This window comes from Cucurbita maxima, unplaced genomic scaffold (assembly GCF_002738345.1).
Source record: "Cucurbita maxima cultivar Rimu unplaced genomic scaffold, Cmax_1.0 Cma_Scf00006, whole genome shotgun sequence".
Lineage (NCBI taxonomy): Eukaryota > Viridiplantae > Streptophyta > Magnoliopsida > Cucurbitales > Cucurbitaceae > Cucurbita > Cucurbita maxima.
Window position 1 is genome coordinate 4,647,974 of NW_019272022.1, and position 22,618 is coordinate 4,670,591.

At 34.7% G+C, this 22,618-nt stretch overlaps 3 protein-coding genes and 1 long non-coding RNA gene across 8 annotated transcripts in view; 1 reads left to right on the forward strand and 3 right to left on the reverse strand.

The window, feature by feature from the left end:
* Positions 1-972: 972 nt before the first annotated feature.
* LOC111480923 lies at positions 973-3,610 on the reverse strand. 2 transcript variants are annotated; one of them, XR_002717949.1, is made up of 3 exons: positions 3,369-3,610; positions 2,813-2,995; positions 973-1,280 (listed from the first exon to the last, which is right to left on the reverse strand). It is a non-coding gene; the product is annotated as an uncharacterized LOC111480923 (long non-coding RNA). The 2 variants fall into 2 exon arrangements; XR_002717950.1 differs by lacking the exon at positions 973-1,280 and adding an exon at positions 1,804-1,846.
* A 608-nt stretch (positions 3,611-4,218) lies between these two features.
* On the reverse strand, positions 4,219-5,309 carry LOC111480811. The gene is made up of 2 exons (XM_023125987.1): positions 4,840-5,309; positions 4,219-4,670 (listed from the first exon to the last, which is right to left on the reverse strand). Exons 1-2 carry the CDS (start codon positions 5,097-5,099, stop codon positions 4,283-4,285), a joined length of 648 nt encoding a protein of 215 aa, XP_022981755.1. The 5' UTR covers positions 5,100-5,309; the 3' UTR covers positions 4,219-4,282.
* Positions 5,310-7,698: 2,389 nt separating this feature from the next.
* Positions 7,699-9,562, reverse strand: LOC111480810 (probable WRKY transcription factor 17). Its single transcript, XM_023125986.1, has 3 exons — positions 8,710-9,562; positions 8,145-8,270; positions 7,699-8,056 (listed from the first exon to the last, which is right to left on the reverse strand). The coding sequence occupies exons 1-3, from the start codon at positions 9,447-9,449 to the stop codon at positions 7,882-7,884; spliced, it is 1,041 nt and encodes a 346-aa protein (XP_022981754.1). The 5' UTR covers positions 9,450-9,562; the 3' UTR covers positions 7,699-7,881.
* A 5,613-nt stretch (positions 9,563-15,175) lies between these two features.
* LOC111480399 (centrosome-associated protein CEP250-like) overlaps positions 15,176-22,618 on the forward strand; it is an 11,658-nt gene continuing 4,215 nt past the window's right edge. For 2 of the 4 annotated variants that reach the window (XM_023125409.1, XM_023125410.1), the window contains exons 1-4: positions 15,176-15,388; positions 15,721-15,855; positions 16,402-16,984; positions 17,116-22,559. In XM_023125409.1, the coding sequence (XP_022981177.1) occupies positions 15,805-15,855; positions 16,402-16,984; positions 17,116-22,559 (6,078 nt within the window). In that variant the 5' untranslated portion in view covers positions 15,176-15,388; positions 15,721-15,804. Of the gene's footprint in view, positions 15,389-15,720; positions 15,856-16,401; positions 16,985-17,115; positions 22,560-22,618 lie in introns of those variants that run through there. The other 2 variants (XM_023125411.1, XM_023125412.1) reach the window with 2 other exon arrangements.

Sequence of the window (22,618 nt, forward strand, 5' to 3'; positions counted from 1 at the left end):
AAAATAATCATGATAAAAGATGTAGGTTTATACGTCTAAATTTAATTTATAATGTATTATTCAAAAACCATATAATTAATTTGCAAGTTGGCTTTGCCTGTTGCCCAAAATTAAAATAACAACATTAATAAAATAAATAGAAAAGTAAAAACTATGGTCAAATATGGCCTACTTTTTTAACCAAAATATCATGCCTTGCCATCATTTTAAAGCGTGGCCATTTTATAATATTCATTCTTTTTGTGGAGGGGAGATGGTCCACTTAAGCATGAATCTTTGAGGAAAATAATGTCCAATAATAAGGCCCTTCAATACCAAGCTTTAACCATTCCATTGACATTTAACCTAACTTACAAATTTGGTAGTTATCTTATTAATGTCTCACCCAATCTTAACTTGATAACTTTATGGACTTCGTATAAAAGACGTATATTTCAATGATGGTAGTAAATAGGGAAATGGAATGGCTATTTCTACAATTTTGTAGGAAAGTGGTTCGCACGCTCAGGATTGGTTTATATACTCCCATTAAATCCAAAGAGAAAATAAAATGTAGCTGGAGAAGGTGAAGAGACGGAGGTGGAGGGACAAGGATGAACATGAATGCATTTCGAGGAAGTGCGTTGAATCAAAATTTGAAGCTAGAATCTGATGACCATTATTATGATGAGAAACTCCAAAAATGTAACTTTCCAAAACCTTAGATGGGATCAAAGGAAGTTGATCATCTGAAAATGAACGATCAAGGAATAGGTTAAATGGAGATTTTGATTGAACTAATCTATTTGTAACAGCCCCGATCGTGAGTCGATATTGTCTTCTTTGGGCTTTCCCTTTTGGGCTTCCCCTCAATATTTTTAAAATGCTTTTTCTAAGGAGAGGTTTCCACACATTTATAATAAATGTTTGGTTCTTCTCTCCAACCAATATGGGATCTCACAATCCATCCTTTTGAGGCTCAACATCCCTCGCTGGCACACCGTTCGGTGTCTAACTTTGATACCATTTGTGACCGCCTAAGCGGAGGATGAAAGAAATTGGCAAATTGGAGATTTTGATTGAGATAAGGACTAGAAGGACAGTACCTGGATGAATGTAATGTGGCTTTGCTCCCACTCATAAATAATGACCATCACCATGTGGGCCTCCTTTCCATGCATCTGTATCTTCCTCACGAGTTTCCTAGTCATTTCCTTGTCGATTGAATCAAACTGCGACATTATACATCTATATTCTAGCTTTTTGTGTTGTCATCTCAGCTTATTTCAGGCCTTGAAATCCTGTTCAAATTTAGCTTCATCCTTCAGTAAGAACATTAACTACTATCTGGCCAAGTTTATCATGCAACATGTTGATTGTTGCCTTCAAAACAAGCTCCATTTCTATCATCAAATACTCAAAAGTCGCTTCACTAGGATATTTGGGTAGAATTTGGCATCATGCGACTAACAGTTAGAATAAACTAATTAGCTTGACATGTTAACCCAATTGGAACATTTTAAAGGTACGAAAACAAATAGACAAAATGCTCAAAAGTTCATGTAAACTACCCCACACCAACCAAAAACCAAGGGAGCTATGCATACAGACATTTGCTCTATCCTGTACAATTCAACTAAAGACATTTGTCTATTTGCATAAACTAATTATCTATCTGTACAATTCAATCCCTATCTTGCCGCTTACTAGTTGTGTATAAACATGACGTACCATCTATAGAGCCACAGTTGAGCAAAGCATCAATCATTTCAGTGTATGCTGTTCAATCAATCAAGAAATCATGACAAGACTTCATTTCCAGCACAATCTTGTGAACTACATTGACATCTTTTAGAATCCCAAAACCCTAAAGAAAAAATGTATTACAATTGATGAATGGAAGGGTTATGTCTGAAAAGTGAATCAAGATGCACAAACTTGTAGCTCTAGGTACCCACAGGAGCATGAGCCACTAAGGAAATTTCAGAACATGCAATGAATTATTGTGGGTCAGACCAGAATGAGCAGTGGGGAGTAAATATCCTCCTACGGCTATTATGAGAACGTAATAAATTTGGAAGCATATATGCATCCATTGTAGCTGAAGAAGAAACATTCAGTGTCGACTGGTAAAACAACAAAGGTATATGCATCGCTCTTGATGGATATAAACAGTATCAAATAAGTAGTAACTTGTTTGAGATTATATTTCCTCACCAAAGACCATAAAGAAGCCCGAAACTTCTCTCCGTTGAAGAGATTGCACATCAATACCATCATTCATAGAAAAGCTTCCAAATCTATCGAGCCAAATAAACACTAACTAGAAGCTAAAATATACACCCATAATCTCTTTAATACCACTATCAACTAAAAACAAGCCTAATACACTATCAACCAAATTTAACTGCAACGCTTAATTGTTCCAATTGAAATGTGGCTGCCATAAAGCATTTGAACTTACAGGACTGAAGACATTATTATGAGCCTTGTAGTGCAGATAAAGTACAGTAACCGCTGAGTAAGCAGCTTAAGAAATGACTTCTTGTAGAAACTGGCCTGGTTCAGTCAAAGCATTTAGAAGACCATAATAAGTGGTGCCGACAGTGCTGGACCTACAATAGCAGTACCTTCTACCACAGATTCAAATAATCAAAATGCTTAGTCAACTTTTCTAGCTTCTCCCTAGCCCTGGCAGAGAAAAGACTGAGACTTAACTGGAACAAGAACTCATCACGACTCTCCCATGTAACTGTCACAATGACGGATTTCCCACATGACTCAACAATAATGCATCAAGGAATCTAAAACTTAGAATGCTTTAATTTATTACCTTCAATAGCGTGCCATAACTGACATTGTCTACTCCACAATAATTTGGTTTTGACATTTCAGTGGAATTCTTCGGAGCTAAATCAATATCACCGCAGTGAGCACAAGCTTCCAGGACAGCATTCATAAAAATTGTATTCAGCTTTCCATAAAGTCTCTTCGCAATTTCAATCACCTCAAATAACTGAGAAATTAAAGAACAATATGAAACTCAAATCCAAAAACTGATGTAATTTCTGAGAAGGATATAGTTCAATAGAAATCATCACTCAGTTTCTGACGTCGAAATATTTTTCCACACAAATTCGTTACGCGAAACCATATAATTTTATTTAATAAGAACGCATACGCTACCAACGCTGAGAATGAACAGAAGAAAGAAAATCAACGGATTCCCCTTAGTCCAGACGCGGCATGATATTGAAACTTCGCATACAACCGCAAGCAATAACATGAGCAAAAAAACTAAGTCCTTAGTGTTTTTCCTCGCACTCTGAAAAACGAGCAGTCGAGTTACGTAAAAATTAATGTAAGCATACAAAATAAACAAGTATAACCTGGTTGAGCTACTTCCAGCGAATGAGTAGGACGACAAGAGAGGTCAGCCGCTTGAGATTACGACTCCGAGGAGAGTCTTTCCGGCCGAGCAGTGGCCATGCGAGAAGGAGTCGGACATTAAGAAACGTTCGTGGAGTCGGGTAAGCATAAAAGCCAACGGATGATTGAATAACGAGGCCATCCGTAGCATCTTCTCCGACGGTGGTTATGAGTGCCGATGAGACAGAGAAGCTAACCATCGGCCATGGGAACGAAAGAGAGAAAGAAGAAGAGGACGACACACGTAAAATTGGCGGTAAATGTCCGGTATCATTAGTCTGGGCCCCTGGGCCCAATTATCTAGGATGAGGCCTGGCCCAGTTTACTTTAGTTATGTGGGTACTACAAGGCCCAGCCCAATAGGAATAAATATATTTTTTTAAAAAAGAATATTTCAAACCACTGTAAATTTACTAATTTGCCCTTATGTGAACATTTTATATTAAATAATAAAATAAACGTAAGAAGGTGAGTTTTTTGCCCATAAGCCCAATAGGAACAAATTAGTAAACAAAATTACTAATTTGCCCATAACATATATTTAAAATTGATTATGGCAAGACACGTGAATACGCATGACATATTTAAACAATTATTTTATATTTTTTTAATTTGACTAATAATTTAAATGCTAAAATTTACGGGACAGAAGTGAGATAAAAACAAACACAATTTAAAAATATATTTTAAAATTAGATAATTAAACAATAAAAATATAGAAATAATTTCCAAATACATTTTTTAATTTTATCTACATGGACTCATGAAACATAGAAAGAAAAAATAAAAAAGAAAAATAGAAAAAAAAAATTCCTTTTCTTTTTGTTCAGAGCAATAAGTGAAGAAAGGCCAAACGATTTCATTACACTGCGCGTTATTGCTGTTCATATTCTTGCAGATCAAAACAGCTCATTGATTTGAAGCCATTAACGAGCTTCCGATCGTGGTACCTTTGCCCTAGGGTTTGTCTTCTTCGTTCGTTTTGATCATCATCTTCGTCGCTCTCTCGATTTCTTTCCTCTGAATCGGAACCATCCGCCGGTTGTTGTTCTTCTTCGTCTTCGTTTAGGGCAAGCAGAGGCATCGATTTAGGGTTTCGCCAGCTGTAGAATGAGGCTTTTCTCGACCATTTTGACGCCATTAAAATTCTTCTCCTCTTGTTGAAAGGATTATCCGGCTTCTCTAAATCTTTCACTTGAATCACCTCTGATAAATTCGCAAACGACTTCGATTTCCCCGAGAAATGCCTCGATAAGCCTCCTCTACAATTCCAATCCCCCCGAGGATTTCCATCACATTACAGAGTATTAAATCTTTAATTCGTGTGATTAATCGGAAATTTTAGGGTTCAATCGCCGTTTTCGGCTTCAATTTTCGATTTCTAGGTTATAGGAGATCGAAAATTTAAGAGATAGGGATAGAGAAACTCACTTGATTACAAGAGCGTCTTCAAGAGAATCCAATCCGAGCAATCCTCCTTCCTTTAGCTTGCTCTGCACCTCGTCGTCGTCGTCGGAATCGTCGTCGGGAACTCCAATCGACGACGACTCCGACGAGTTTTCCCCAATCGAACTACCAGATCCGGACTCGCGAAAACCCGACCCGTCCCGATTATGAGTCTCCGCGACGGCGGAGGAGTTCTCCGACGGGACTTCGATGCTGAACGTCGGAGAACCGAGCAAAACCTCCATCACTCACAGGCGGGAGATCAAGTCCGTCGCAGTAGAGATTTCTGAACCTTCCTCCGCTCTGCTTCTCCTCGCCGGCAACGCCCAAGGGTTAGGGTTCGTTGTCATCAACCGGCGGCAGATTGGTACCGACTTTTCTGATAGGGAGAGAGAGAAGATGGAGAGACAGAAAGAGAGAAGGGGATAAGGGGGGGACTAACACTCTGTGAACTGTTTTTGTTTTAAGTAAATCGAAAAAAAAAAAAAAAATATATATATATATATATATATATATATATATAATATATATATATATAAAACGAGAAAAAAAAAATAGCTAAAATACTGTTCCACTTGAAATTATTATTACTATTTTTTAATATCCAAACATGGTTATAATTATTAAAATTTCTTTTTATTACATATTTGAAGTATTTTTGGTTAATCGCTTAAAAATGATTTATTTTTTATAATTACTTCTCAAATGTTTATTAATTTATTTTTTGAACCGCTTTTTATTTATTATTTAAAAAAAAACTATTTTTAATCATCCAAAATTACATGATATAAAAAATAGTTTTAAATACTAAATTGTAATTTAACTAAAAAAACAAAATCATAAATAGATAGGAAGCAGCAAACATTTTGTACCCACAAATATAACAAATTAATGCAACCTTAAAAAAAGGAAGCGGAGTGTTTGGGAGACGAGATAGTGGAGCCCGATTGCAGATTATTAGGGATTATATCTACGTGGAATTATGATATTTGCATTTTTCTTGTGAATTTAAAATATTGTAAATACATTATAAGAAATTATGAATGGAAGTATAAATTTCAATGGTGGTATATACCAAAAATAGACTAATAAATAATTATTTAAAATGATACAAATATAGCTCATGTATAATAAATAGGTGTGGATAGTCAAAATATATATATATTGGAAATTGAACTCGAACAACTTTCTTCCATATAATTTACCTACTTTATTAGGGTTTAAAAAATCATAATGCATTTTTATTTTTTATCTTTAAAATATATTTATTAAAAAAAGTTTTTTTTTTTATTTTATTTATGCATATGAGTTATCATATAATTTAAGATTACTCCAGGCAAAAAAAACGACTGAGTCGCTTGTATTTGTTACTATAGATAGTAACAATCAGTTTTTTAAACACTTGTTAACCTTCATAATAATCTTGAGGACATTTTATTTGCACGTGGTATAATTTATTTACTTTATGTTCATGTTAATATCTGAAATTTTGAAAAGCAATCTTAAAATATATTTCATACAACTTTCAATCGCAAGTAATTGTCTCAAAAGTTGTTCACAATTTTTTCTCTAGTGGATTGCATTGTTTCTATTTTTTTTTATTTTTTATTTATTTGACGGTAGAGTTGAAAGAGAGAAATAATAGAAAACAAACAAAAACATTGACATAAACAAAATAGATGATAATTCACTTGTTTATTTTAATGATAACTCAACCTGTAAATTTTAAATTCAGACTTTGAGATCGTTCTACCTTTTAGATAGTTTTTTAACACAATGAAATCAACGTGTCATTAAAAACAAAGATTCATTGATGAGTTGGTTGATCGGTCGATGGATTGGGCGAGGGCTTACCTAACTTTGAGGTGTAAAGCATGGATTGGTATAAGAGTAGAGTGGATAATAATGTATCATATAATTATTAGATAATATATATAAAAAAAGCATTAAAGATTCCATAAACAATCATGATTTTGGCCATTATTAGATAATATATATATATATATATATATATATATAGTCCATAAATATGATAGAAGCACGAGATGATATTATTGAACCATTGATTTTTGTTTTTGTTTTAATATTTTTTTTATAAAAAAATTAGGTAAAATATGTCCAAACCTTGTATGAATTTAAATGTTAAAATTAGTTAGAATTTATATATAAAAAAAAAATATATATGAAATTTTAATTTTCAAAATTGAAAGACTAAATTATAATTTTGTTGAAATCAAAGGACCAAATCTGAAACATTTTTTTTTTCCCCAAGTGATAGATTGGATTTGTTGATTTGGGTGGTGCTGGGTCTCGTTTTGTACAATCAAATCGCCGTGAAAGATGGGTCATGGTCCAATTAAGTCAAAAGTCCATTTGGCCCTTTTCTTTGACTTTTTTGAAATTATTATATTATTTTATTCCAAAACTTTCTAAAATAAATAGATAAATAAATAAATAAACATCAATATTCCATCAAGTTGATTAATTTGTAAGGCCCTTTGAATATATGCTTAAAAAAAGTCAATTTCCGCACTAAGTGAAATAAAGTATTCAATAAAGTAAGACTTTTTCAGTTCTCAAAAAATAAATTGATATTATTTAAATCTAACTTTTAATTAATCCTAAAAAAAAAAAAAGAATTTTCAATCAATGGGCCCCACACACCAATTTTTGAATTGATTGATTGACAACCTCTCACCTATCACTGACCACCATTCCCCCATCTTATGACTTTTCATAGACTTTAACGAATCAACCCCCAGATCTCTTCAAATTTGCATTTTCACCCCAACTTTTGTTTATATTTGCAAACGCACCAATTAAAAAAGAAGACCACGACAGTAATTAATTAAATCAAATTAATTCTACTCCGGCAGCCACGCGCTGGGCAGATAGAATAGAGATTCTTTCTTCCATTAAACAATTTTTTTTTTTTCGTAATGTACAATCATCATGAAGAGAAAAAATGAAGTCAAAATTCAAATTTTCTTTTTTCTTTTTTCCATTTATTTTCTTCAGGCTTGAACTTCAACTTGACTCAAAAACTAAAGCTACTCCGGTGGCCATATTTTCCGGCAAGGAGCTCTGTGTATGGCGGTGCTCTCCTTCGTACGTTACAATCAACATCGCTGGATCATTAGGATCTCTCTCCACGTGTTTCCTTGCTGGACATCCTCTCATCGAGCTACACTTGTAATATCCACTGAAAATTTAACAATTATCGAGTTAAAATCGGTAAAATTATAATAAATCGCCACCGTACACGGCGGGAGTTGCTGTTTTTAACTCACCGTGGGTATGGAGATCCCTTGATCGGCTTCTGACCGTATTTTCTCCATGAGTACTCGTCCGGTGGAATATCGGCGATTTTGGAACTAATCGCCGGGACTCGGATCGTCTTCTTCATACGGTTTTTCCTGTAGAAAACGACGTCGGTCAACATTTATTGGAATTCGGAAAATATTATTAAAATCTTTGATCCACCCGTCGTTGGGGAAGGTGGTGGGGTCCATCACGTGATTTTAAGTCAACGGTCAATATTAAAGGCTGAAAGAACGAGACAAAACTACTTTAATGCCAAGTTGAAAATTTAAAGTGAAATTTTTGGAATTTCGATATTATTTTTTTTCCTAAATTACTAAACCACCACCAAATCGTGTCAGTATCACGCGTGCCGTGCCTACTCACTCGCTAACTAACCCTTATTCCGACTCGGACGAGTCAACTCGTTTTCCACTCAACTCTGTTCTTTGTTTAGGGTTTCTGTTCTTCCGAATATCATAATCACAGAAATATTTGATTGTTTGGCTTTCAAAGTTAGATTCAGTTTGAAGAACGTGAAATTAGATTTGATACCTTCTCTTTGAGCAATGGCACTTGCCGGAAGCAGAGGTAGAACCGGAGAATTTCCCGGACAAATCTTCGGAATAATCGTGTTCGTGGCACCTCTTCTTGTATGACGGCGCCGAGAGTGGCGGCTTTCCGCCGGAAGCAGTCGGAGCCGGTGCCAGAAAGATAGAGGTTCCTAATTTCCCGTTGGATACGCTGCCGTCTCCGGTGATAGCAGAGGACATAAACGAAGAACTCGAAGAGACGCTGAAGGTATCCTTAGAAAATTCCAAATCGGTTCCCTTAGGGTTAGAGTTCAAAATATTCGGCCTAGTGAAATCGAGAGTCATACTCTGAGGCTGCGACTGGAGAAAGTTCGCCGCCGCAGTAACCTTCGTCAGTGGCTGAGCGACGGTGACTGGAGCGGTGAACGACGGAGCAGAAACCGTCGCCGATGAAGTAAACGGAGTAGGAGTGATGTTCATCGCCTGATTTTGAGGAACTGAACCGGACGAGGAGGAAGACGTCGAATTAGATACCGGACCTCGCCGGAACCTGGCGTGGCCAGTCCGATTGAGAAGCGAAATCACTTTCTTGAACTTCGAAACGGTCGCATCAGTCAGATCAGAGCAATCGACATGGTTTGAAGGTTGCTTGTGAGAAAGAAGACGAACGAGATGCTCCATACTCTTCAATCCTTGCGAGGCGGCCTCTTGTATAGCCATCTGATCATCCATCTTCGGAAAACTCATCAGATCGACCGCCATAGTTGAGAACTTGAAGAAAATCGAACAGAAAACCGAGCGATGAAAACTCTGAACAACTACAAGAATAAGATCATCGAAGAAGAAGAAGAAGAAGAGAAGAGGAAGATTTGTATTCGGAGAAAGTAAGCCGAAGGATGGAGGTTGGGGATGATTTAATGGCCCTCGAGGTGACCGGATGACCGGGTAAGCTTGTTGGAAGTCAAACCTGATTCTTGATCCAACGGTCAGGATTTGTTCAAAGAACGTACAGAGTGGGGCATACTATGGTATGAAAAAAAATTAATTATATACATAAAAAATCATCCATTTCAAAAATTATAAATATTTTAAAATTACCCGACTTGTAAATTTTTTTTAGATTTAACAATAAAACGGTGCGTTTTGCCCTACTTGATATTGGAATTTTGAAAATTTCCATCTTCTAGAATATGTCCATTATGAACAAAAAAATATCGTCCGTATCGCGAGAAATTGCCGATATATAAAATTACGCAAAACGACGAACCATACTGTGTTTTGATAAAGAAAGCTGACCAAAAGTGGGGATCACGTGTAGCTATTCTATTATTCTCGTAATTTAAACTCCAAATGTTGACCAAACTTTATTATATTATTTTTTTTCAGTCTAAAATTTTAATTTTATTATAATATTTAGTAGCAGAATTTCTAGGAAAAATATTATTTTAATCAGTTAAAAAAAATTATTTAATAAATTTATAGAAAATAAATTTTAATTTTCTTAAATTTTAAAAAAAAATATAGAGAATCCAATACGTTAAATGAGAACCGTCGAATCGAATCGCGAAACCAACGGTGGGAATTCACCTAGAGAGTTGACCACGACTTTTTAATTTTAGCATTTAATAATTGGGTGGTACATTTTAAATTTCTGCCACGTGTTGAAGACATTAAAAGAGTATGGAAATTAGCTGGTGCCAATTAAAGAAAATATTTCGGGGTTTTATTTTAAATAATAAATTTATTATGTGGTGCACTCCAACTTTAATAAAGTAAACCACAACTTTCTGGAAACCTTTTGACCTAATTGAGGGATTTGGAGTAACATGAGAATATTAATTAAATATTAACAACTTGCTTAATTAACTTAAATCTTTTTATAATTAACTTTACATTTTAATCGAGTCAATTGCTATTAATAATTTAATTTTTTAGTCCTCATTATTTTATTAATTTAATTGTCAGCTCGTGACTTTTAAACGTAGTGGGAATGGAGGCTATTTTTTTTTAATTATTATTTGTTCAGAATTTTAATAGTGATTTTTTTAATTGCAATAAATACCAAAAATTTTAATGGGTTATAACAAAAATTGGACAACAGAGAAATTAATAAATATAATATTTAATCGGAATAAATAAATAATAATAATAATAAAATCAACTGCTTTGTTTTTAATTGCAATAAATACCAAAAACATGTCCTCCACCACTTTAGTTTTCCTTTTTTTTTTTTTCTATTATTTTTCTCTCTCTTAATTTCCATAATTAAATTAATATTTACATGTGGTTGACTTATCTACAACGACTTTTTTTTATAAAAAAAAACATTAAAACTATATTTATTGTTTTTTTTTTCCTACTTATTTTCAACACAAGCCGCGTCAAGAAAGGCTGGTTTCGCTTTCACACGTAATTAATTAATGAAGATAAGGTTAAAATTGTCTATATACAAAAAAAAAAAAAAAAAAAAAAAAAAAAAAAAAAAAAAAAAAAAAAAAAAAAAAAAAAAAAAAAAAAAAAAAAAAAAAAAAAAAAAAAAAAAAAAAAAAAAAAAAAAAAAANATCTTGTCCATGAGCTACTCTACCTCAGTAAGACTTAGAGGTGTTCGTTGATTGAATTTTAGGTTCAACTTAATTGTTCGGGTTGTAAAAAAAAAAAATCAACTCATACAATTTTTGTTAACCTAAAAAGTGTTTCGATCCAAATTCAATTCACGAACACCTCTAAGTCTTAATAAGATGGAGTAGCTTGTGGACAAGATTTTTCGAGGTGAGTAAAAGTCAACATTCATACATATTAGCTCTATCGTCAACCTAAATGATGAACTCGACCCAATTCGTATTTTTTAATTGGATTGTTTGGATCATTTATTTAATTTTTTTTTATTTTTAGTGAAAGTTAAAAGGTTAGTTTTTAAAATATCTATTTATTTATTTATTTATTTTCAAAAATTTGCAAATTGATTTTTAAATTATCTTATAAATACTTAAATTAATAATTATAAAATTAAATAAAAAATATACATATTTAAAATTAATAATAAATTGGACTAACAAATCATTGATTTTTTTATTTATTTAAACTCAAAATAAAATAAAAAACTAAATAACAAATAAAAATCATATGTCAATTAATATTTTTTTAATAATCGACATTAATATAATATTAATTTTGATTTTAGTGCACATCTAATATTTAAAATTTGGTCAATAAATTTTTTATTAATACATCCTGGTCAATAATGTTTTGTATATACAATTATTATGGTTATAATAATATTTTTTCAGTAGGTTGGTGGACATCGAATTTAAACATCTAGCAAGATAAATAGTTACTAATAAGGTAAATAAACAAAAAAGAAGTTAAAAGTAAAAAATAAAAATCAAAACACATAGAATTATGGTCGAAATTCAAACTCCGTAGATTTTGTAGCGTGAGAGTATGAGAGATACAGTTATAAACACTTTGATTATAGTGACTAGTTACCACCCTTTGATGTAAGATAATTTCTTCTATTTGAACCACGTAAATCTGTCTCTTTGTTTAAATTTCGTTTGTGGTTTTTTTTTTTTGTATCTTGGGATGAAGATTCCTGTCATGCGTCAAAATACTACAACCTTTAGTGCTCTTATACCATTTGTTGTACCAATAGTGGAAGCAAGATCAAATGTACTCACACACCCAAGAACGGAATTTAAATAAATAAACAAAAATTTACGTGGTTCGAAAAGAAAATTCTTATACATTCACGGGTAGCAACCAATCTTAATAATCAAAGTGTTTAAAGTGAATATCTCACCCTCACGCTACAAAGTCTCTCAATAAAAGTTTACTCAAAATGTCACTCAACAAATACAACTTGACAAACAAAATTCTGATATTCTCGACCATTTTATACCACAAAAATAAATAAGAATATTAATTATCGAATTAATAACCAAATTAATACCAAAAGTTAATAACTAAATTAAGTAAAAATTTATTATGGGATTTTTGAAGCTGACTTTATAATATATCAAATGATAATGATTTTAATTGGAAAAAAAAAAGAATTTATTATATTATTCGAGGTGAGTCAGGTGACCATCTTTGATACGGAAGTGGATTTGATTCTTTATTTATTTTTTAAAAATTTATTTTCGGATATTTATAATTCGTTTTTAAATTGTTTTCAGATAAGGATACTGAATAAATAATTAAAGAACGTAATCCGTGAGAATCTCCCTGCAATGAGTTTTAAAAAATACGTTATACGATTTTTTAAAAATGGAATTTTATCCCGTGCACCCGTTCCCATAGACCTCCCAATCACAACTCTCTTATCAGCCGTCTGATTTGAATAAAAAATATCGATCTCATTAATTTTGAGTACCCAAATATTATTTAGGAAACGTGGATATTTTATTTAGGGGTACTGTTTACTTTATTTTTATTTTTTATTTTTGTCCAAGATAAAATTTAAAATTATAAACGTATTTTCGAAAATGAGTTCGAACTAAGATGACAAGTAAACCAAAATAAACTAAATGATATCAGAGCTAAATATCGGACGGTATGTTAATGAGGATATAATATCGCTTGGAAAACAAAACAAAACATTCTTTATATTTGTTGTCGCTTGAGCAGTTACATTATGAATGTTTGATTAATCCACCACACCTAAATGTGTGAAAGTTATCTTATTTATAATCAAATAAATTACAAGGATATGGAAATAGTAATAAATGGAAATAACAAACCTATTTATGATAATAAGGCAAATATCTAATATAATATATATGTAACTATAATTTATTAATAATACGTTAAAATTTAATAAAATTTGAATATTAGATTAAAAGTTGACCAAGTCAAGCATGTACGGAAGGTGAATTATTAATATTTTCCACAATAAAAAGACTAAAGGGTAAAATTGACCAATTCATATGTGATGTCGTGGTCAAATTTGGAACACGTCTATATAATTGTACCACGTTAAAAAAAAAAAAAAAAAAAAACGGTCAATATTTCCAGCTACAAATATCTAGTGAAATTTTATTATTTATTTTAATTTAATTTTCACGCCCCACCGTCTTTTTACACGGTCACCAAACTTTGGTTCAAACGCAATAAATTTTTACTCGTCCTTTTAAACTGACACTATCTAAAACGTGTTTTTTAACTACTCAAAAGTTCGAGCTCGTGGGCTGCGGTAAATTTAATTATATCATGACTCAGAATATTTTCGTTGGATAAATTTGTAGAAAAATATTAAATATTATTTAAAATATTAAAAACGATCCATACTAAAAAAAAATGAAGTGGGCTGCCACGTCATCCAAGCCCATAATGTGAAGCCCAGTGAATGCTTCCTAATTGGGCCTATAAAGGCCTAGCCGACCACAAATCAAGGTTCCTTAGTGGGCCACTTTGCTAACCTTAGTGGGCTGAGACAGGCCTCGGTTTTGGCACAATGGTATTGGACTCCTTTTGTAATGAGCTGTTTATGTTGTTATGAGGTGTAAAGCTAGGTATGTAGTTATAGAATATTCCTTTTTTTATTAAATTAAAATGTTGTTGTTGTTATTATTTTGTTTATACAATAAAAAATGATTTATTATACTGTGATGCTTAAGTGGGTCCCACAATTTCTTCTCGTTGGAAACGAGTTAGTGTTCCAAGCGGAGCACACTTCTAGTTGGTTTGTTTGGTTCACGTTTGCTATGATAGTCTTACGAGTTATGGATTGGACTCTTTGTCACACTACACTTAGATCGACTCGAACAAAGTGTCCTTACTTGCTTTGTTCAACATGAGTTTTATGACCTTAATGTGTGTCGGGCTTCGATTTGACCATAATATCGCGACATATAGCTCATGTATAGGGATTCGGTAAAGTTTTCCATTGTGATTGTTTTTTTATTGGTAAAAATCGTCATATTTTTTAAAAATTGACATTTTTATATGTTGGAGCGTTTTGTATCTCATAGAAAAATTAATTTTAGTCATTTGTATTTTATAATATATTTAAATTATATCAATTTCATTGGAGACATATTAAAATCAGTCGATGATGTATTTAAAGAAAATAAAATTTTAAAGAAAATAATAATCACTTAGCAGAAAAAAAAAATACTAAATCTCGAAAATAGTTTACAAATATTATATACCGTCTGATTCAAATAATTTACATAAATGTTGTAAATTAATTCAGTAAGTATCAATTAACCATTACAAATATTAAACTTAGAAAAAACATTAAATGTATAATTAAATAAGGTTACAATACCTAAATCTAAACTTCTAGAAGGGAGACACTAAATTGGAGAAACACCAAAAACATTTGCCCTAGAAAAGAGTCCACGCATCGCACGTGTTTGTCGATTGAAAAAATAAACCGGGTTCGCACCGACATTGGGTCCGGTTCGACGTGACTCATTAATGCGACTAGGCGTCGTATGTCATAGGCATTAGGCGAACCAAACAGGCAAGACAGACCAACATTTTATTTTTAATTTTTGTTCTTCATTTCTTATTACAATTTCTCTGTCCATCGACTCTATGTTTCACCCGCGAAAGTGAAGCTAGCGTAAGATCTGGAAAGCATTACAGAGACGAGAGTGAAACGGAGGCGACGATTTCCTTCAATCCAAAGCCATCTCGAACTTCTTCAATCTCACCGCACTCAGATTACTATTTGATTATGGCGATTACAATCGAGGTCTGTTCGTTTTCTTCTCCATTTCTGATTCCTCTCATTACTTCTGTTGATTTTGTTTTTCTTTGCGCTTCATTTCTGTGGTATTGGAGCTTATGCGTTATGCTTTGCGGCTTCCTTGTCGAGAATACTGTAGAATGTTTAGCTAAACGGATTTGCGACTCTTGAATATAGCTTAGAAGGATAGTTGTTTGTGTTTGAATTGTAGTGGTTATAGTTATAGACGGCAGTTCGAACTAGTTCGTGATTTTCCCTTTGGTTTATTTTATTGGTGTCAAAAGTGAATGCGCCGTTTTCGGACTGTGAGTTTCTGATGGGAAATATTGTTTCTGCAGAGTTTTTGTGCCTGGAAAAAGATGAATGATTTACTGGTGACTACTATTTAAGTAAATGTGGGGGTAAAAAACAGAGTGGATTGGATGGACAAGAACAAGAATCGTCCCGAACTGCTCGCGGCAGGCAGGAAGAAGGTGAATTCGTGTTCCTTTTGTTTGTATATTTTAAATAAACGTTAAGTGTCTCTTTGATGAGTTGAATGGGAAAATGTAGAAATATTTCATTGTTGTAGTTGATAATGTCAAGAAACTGAAAATTCGTTCTATTAATTTCATAGCAAGTGTTGAATCTCGTTCGAGTTTTAATGTAAACTGAGGTTGGAAACAAAATTTTGCTGCTTACTCTAATGAGGGTAATATTTTATTTTTTACGCACTTATTTTCCTTTCTCAGGTGCCCAGTGATTCCCCTTTGGTAGATTCATTTATTTTCCAGGATTATTATTTGTTGTAAGTTTGGGTAGTAGTTTCTAGCTCAATGGAAACAATAGATTTGGAGACTTTTGGGTGTCAAAGTTCTAAAAAAGTGGTATTTTTAGATTGATTTGATCGAGATTTATCATTTTTAACCTGAAAGGACCTTTGTCTCCTTGAAGTTGAAAAAAAGCAGTCACTTTACCAATTTGGCTATACAAGACTGAAATTTATTATTATTTTTCCCTTTATTTTCTCTATTTATCAGCTCCAGCAATTCCGCAAGAAGAAGGATTATAAAGGCAGAGGTAGCCAAGGAAGTTCATCAAAACATACAAATAAACTGGAACAGCATGATGCAGATGCAGACACTGCCTCTACTGGAGTACTTGCATCTGGGAGTCATTCCACTGATGGTGTACTTGCATCTGCTGTTGATTGCAGTCCGGATACTGTAGGTTCTTCAGCATCTCCTTCTACAGAACTTGCTTTGGCCGCTGAGGTCGATCATTCTACTGATTCTGTTAAGCAAGAGATCGATTTAGCTGAAACATCAGAAATTGACCAGGAAGAGGTTCCAATGCAGGAAGTAGGATATAGGGAGGACTATGATCACCCAATCCAAAATGCTGAGTCTGCTGGAGTTAGATCCTCCGAACCTTCCCTTGCTCCCGCTGCTGAAGAGAATAATGATGACATTTATAATTTGTCTTCCTCTGAATCTTCTTCCCAAATTTCTTCTGCTTCCGTGGAGCAACAGCAAAAAATAGTTGAAGTATGGGGTGGATGCAGGGGAGAAGAGCTATTGCTTCCGTCGTCTGCATCTTTGTCACAAGCAAGGGAAGATGTAGGTTGTCCTCTTATTCTTTGGTACTTATTTGCTAATGTATTTTAGTTATGATTTGCCAGATATACTGTATGAGTCAGGGAAACCAAGTGAAAGTCCATATAATTGAATTTATTCTTATATCTTGATTGATAGGCATGAAAGGGGATGATTTGATGCAATCTGGTCCACTCTGTGGAACAGAGCTTGCAGAAGACAAGCAGGTAGAGACTGGTGGCATGAATGAGTCCGCAGCAGAGACTACTTTTAAAGACACGTGCTGCGATGGGGACAAGATTATTACAGCAGATGTGGCATCTGTATCTAGTGCTGGAACCGAGTCAAACAGTTATTCAATTTCTAGTCCGGGAGAAAAACTAGGTATGCAGAATAGTTCTAGTAGTGGTAGAAATGACTGGAAAGAAGTTAGACAGGTTCATGCAGAAGATATGATACATTCAAGTAGGTCTCAAGTGCAATATATGCCAGAAGATAATTTTGCAGATAAGTCCGAAAGCCACAAAAGTCCTTCACAAACAAGTGTGAAAATTTCTGATGGGGGAGATGTAGATACTCTCTCTCATAATGCACATATGACCACAACTTATGCACATTCGGGGACCTTTTCTTCATTTGGACAAAATAGCAAGTTTCTTGATTTACTGGAGAGAGTGAAAGAAGAGTTGATAGTAACAAGTTTCTCGAAAGATATCTTCAACTTTCAAATTTCTGAACAGAATGAACTACAAATGAAGCTTGATGAAGTTCTTGTGAGGAATCATACCCTTGTGGATGAGCTTTCACATTGCAGATCTGAACTTAAGGATGTTTCAGTTGCAAACGAGGAGCTCAGAAATCAACTACTAGCTGCAGAGGCTGAGATACAAAAGCTTTCTTCTAGAGCTAGTGAGACAGAGAATAGCTTTGAAAAGTTTCATGGAGACATGTTCAGATTGGAAAAGGAGTTGGATGACTGCAAGCATTTGGTATCAGTGTTAGAAGAGGAGAATGAAAGATTAAATGGTATTATCACCTTTGAGAACGAAAATAAAAAGAAACTAGCCAAGGAGAAGGAGTTGTATATCGGTGAGAATGAAAAGATATTATCAGAATTAAGTAGCTTCAAGAGTTTGAAGGCGGCTCTGGAGGTTGAAAATTCTGAGTTAATGGGGAGTTTGTCTTCAATAGCGGAGGAAAAAATAAAGCATGAGGAAGAAAGAGAACACCTGTTTCAGGTGAATGGGACATTGTCAGTTGAACTTGCCAATTGTAAAAGCTTGGTAGCTACCCAACAAGAAGAAATTACCAACTTAATCAATAACCTTGCACTGTTAACCGAGGATAAGGTGAGGCTTGAAGAAGATAAGAACCTTTTGTTACATGAGAATGAGAAAATGAGATCTGAGCTGCTTGTTCTTGATGAGAGATTGTCAACTGAACATGAGGAACGCGTAAGGTTTGAGGATGACCTTAAAGATGCAATAGTGCAGGTTAAACAACTCACTGAGGACAATGGGTTTCTCAGCAGCAGTCTTGATATACATAAATTTAAAGTTGAAGAACTTTGTGGTGAAATATTGTCTCTAAAAACGAGATCTAGAGAAGATGAGGATCAGGCTGGAAATGCAGACTCTGGCTTGCATCATGAAAATAAGTTCCAAGAAAATGATTCTTACCAAACTACTTTCAAGAAAAATTTGCATGGAACTTCTGTTCTTGCTGTTGGGAAACCCTTCATAGTGACTGAACAGGAAAATTTTGATGATTCTCTTGGGTTTGTAATCTTGGGTCGACACTTAGAGGAAGCAGATGTTATATTACAGAAACTTGAGAAGGAAATCAAAGGGTTGCAGTCCAATTCTGCCTCCTTTAGCAGGTCAGGTAGTAAAATGGATGCTCCTGCTGTTTCAAAACTGATTCAAGCCTTTGAGTCAAAGGTAAATGTTGAAGAAAATGAGGTGGAGGATGAAATTCAGTTACCAGATCCATATAAGTTATCAAATGAATTTGTGGACAATTTGAGAGCATTGCTTCGTCAAGTGGTTATTGATGCTGAAAATGCTAGTGTGTTGCTCAAGGGAGAGCGTGATCATCGAAAGGTTGCTATATCAACATTGAGTGAACTCACGGATCAATTTGAGGCTTTGAAGAACCATAGTAATGATTTGGTGATAGCCAACATTGAACATGGGGTTTTATTTGAATGCTTAAAACATCACGTGGATGATGCTGATGGCAAGATCTATGAACTTGAAATTCTTAATGAGTCTTTAAGGCAACAAGGTGTGCACCACAAAAGTTCTAATTCTGAGCTCGCTGAAAGGTTATGTGGATATGAATTAAAACTTACTGAGTTGGAGTGTCAATTATGTGATCTTCATCAAAGCTCAAATCAGATGGTTTCTTTGATATGTAATCAGTTAGACAATTTGCAGGATGGAGCAATTAAAAGGGAAATTATACTTGAGAAGGACCGGCACTCTTTTTTATTGGAGCTTGCTGAAACAATTGCTAAGCTTGATGAATCAGTAGGGAAATCTGATACTTCAGCCATCAAATTTTGCACTAATGACCAATTTCCTAGCTGCCTTGCTTCCTCTGTTACAGATGCTGTCAAAATGATTCATGACCTGAGAGAGAGACTTCAAGCTACTGCGGCTGACGGTGAAGCATTTAGGATGTCATATGAAGAAGTAAATGAAAAATATGATAATTTGTTTAGAAGGACCGAATGCTCTGTTGATTTGCTGCATAAGATATTTGGTGAGTTGCAAAAACTTTATCTTGCTTCTTGTGAATCAGTCGGTGGAAGTGACATGAACATGCAAATCAAGATGCTGGGTGATCCCTTAGATTACAGCAGCTTTGAGGCGGTAATCAAGCCACTGGAGGATTTTATTACTCAGCGACTGCAGCTTGAGTCTGTAAACAATAAACTTCGCTTAGATTTGGAACATAGGACTGTAGAACTTGTTGACTTTAGCAAGAGATGCCTTGATTCTACTGGCATTGAAAAATTGATCAAAGATGTCCAAAGTGTGTTGTTATTACCGGAAGATACTGAGGGGGATTGTGTTCAAATGCCTGCTCTATATTTGCAATCCATCATATCATTGCTTATACAGAAATACAAGGAGACTGAGTTGCAATTAGGCTTATCTAGAGAAGAGTATGGATCCGCGATGATGAAATTGACCGAATTGCAGGGAAGTGTGCATGACTTAAGCACCCTGATTCTTGATCATGAAGGTGAAATTGTTATTCTAAAAGAAAGCTTAAGCCAGGCACAGGAAGCTTTAATGGCTTCACGATCTGAATTAAAGGATAAACTTAACGAACTAGAACAATCGGAGCAGCGTGTGTCTGCAATCAGAGAGAAGCTAAGCATAGCTGTCACCAAGGGAAAAGGTTTGATTGTACAACGGGATAGTCTCAAGCAGTCACTAGCACAGACTTCTAGTGAACTGGAGAGGTGCTTGCAGGAGTTACAGATGAAAGACAATAGACTTCTTGAGACTGAAACAAAACTTAAAACCTATTCAGAGGCAGGAGAGCGTGTTGAAGCACTGGAATCTGAGCTTTCGTACATTCGAAATTCTGCTACTGCTCTAAGAGAATCATTCCTTCTTAAAGATTCAGTCCTTCAGAGGATAGATGAGATTCTTGATGCTCTAGATTTGCCCGAGAATTTTCATTCAAGAGACATAATCGAGAAGGTTGATTGGTTAGCCAAGTCAAGTACTGGCAAGAATTTGCCTCAAACGGATGGGGATCAGAGGAGTTCGGTCACAGGAGGTTCAGGTTCCGATGCTAATTTTGTCACTACAGATGGCTGGAAAGATGAAATGCAGACGGATGCAAATGTTGGAGATGATTTAAGAAGAAAATATGAGGAGCTTCAAACAAAGTTTTATGGGTTAGCTGAACAAAATGAAATGCTTGAACAGTCATTGATGGAAAGGAATAACTTAGTGCAACGATGGGAAGAGCTTCTAGAAAAAATTGATACTCCTTCACACTTGCGGTCCATAGAGCCAGAAGATAAAATTGAATGGTTACATAGATCCCTTACAGAGGCTTGTCATGATAGGGATTCTCTCCATCAGAGGGTCAATAACTTGGAGAACCATTGTGGATTGTTAACTGCAGATCTGGATGATTCACGGAAGAAAATTTCTGACATTGAGGCTGAGCTCCACTCAGTCATGCTCGAGAGAGAGAAACTTTCTGAAAAGTTGGAAATAGTCTATGATCATAACGAGCATCTATCATTCGGAACTTTTGAGAATGAAGTTGAGATTATAATTTTACAAAATGAATTGAGCAATATGCAGGATAAAATAATTTCTACTGAGCATAAAATAGTAAAATTGGAGGCTTTGGTAAGTAATGCTTTGCGAGACATGGACATGAATGATTTGGTTTCTGGTAGCAGTATTGAATTTCTTGAATTGATGGTGATGAAGCTAGTTCAAAATTATACAGCATCTTCTTTAGGGAACGTTGAGCTTGGGAGGGCTACCAATGGACCTGATGCTGAAGAAGTCGTTGCTAGAAGCATAGATACACAAGTTGGTTGGCAAAATGAGATAAATTATCACAAGAAAGAGCTGGAGTATGCAGTGCATCAATTAATGGTTGTGACAAAGGAGAGGGATCAATATATGGGGATGCATGAGTCTTTAGTTGTTAAGGTTGAAAGTTTAGATAGAAAGAAGGATGAGTTGCAGGAACTGCTTCATCTGGAAGAGCAGAAGTTAACGTCTATAAGAGAGAAGCTAAATGTTGCTGTTCGAAAGGGGAAGTCGTTGGTTCAACAACGAGATAGTCTAAAACAAGCCATCGAAGAGATGACCACTGAGTTGGACCATCTGAGATCTGAGATGAAGTCTCAGGAAAATACGCTTGCTAGTTATGAGCAGAAATTTAAGAATTTCTCTGTTTATTCAGGACAGGTGGAGGCATTGGAATCAGAGAATCTGTCTCTGAGGAATCAGTTGACCGAAACCGAGAGAAGTTTGCTGGAAAAAGAACATATATTGAGTTCAATTACCAACACATTAGTTCACATTGAAGTTAATGTTGATGTTAATGAAAATGATCCTATTGAGAAACTGAAACAAGTTGGAAAACTATGCTCTGATCTGCGTGAAGCTGTGGTTTTTTCTGAACAAGAGTCGATTAAATCGAGAAGAGCAGCCGAGTTGCTTCTTGCTGAACTAAATGAAGTTCAGGAAAGAAACGATGCTTTCCAGGAAGAGCTAGAGAAAGCTTCCGATGAGATTGCTGTACTGACCAAGGAAAGAGACTTAGCAGAGACTTCCAAGCTTGAAGCTCTCTCAGAACTTGAAAATTTATCTAATGTACACTTGAAGGAAAAAAAGAACCAAATTTCTCAATTTATGGGATTAAAATCTAATCTTGAACGTCAAAAGGAGGCCTTGCGTGAGATTAATTACTTACTTGCCTATTCTTTATCTAAGGATTTGGATGCTTTTTATAATCTGGAAGCTGCTATTGAGTCGTGTACTGAGGCTAATGGTCCTGCTGATGTCAAACCTTCTCCTTCCTTTGTGTCTGGTGCCCTTAAGAAGGACAAGGTACGTTGGTTACTTCGTAAATTCACCTTTTCCTCTCTTAATGACCCCCCCCCCCCCCC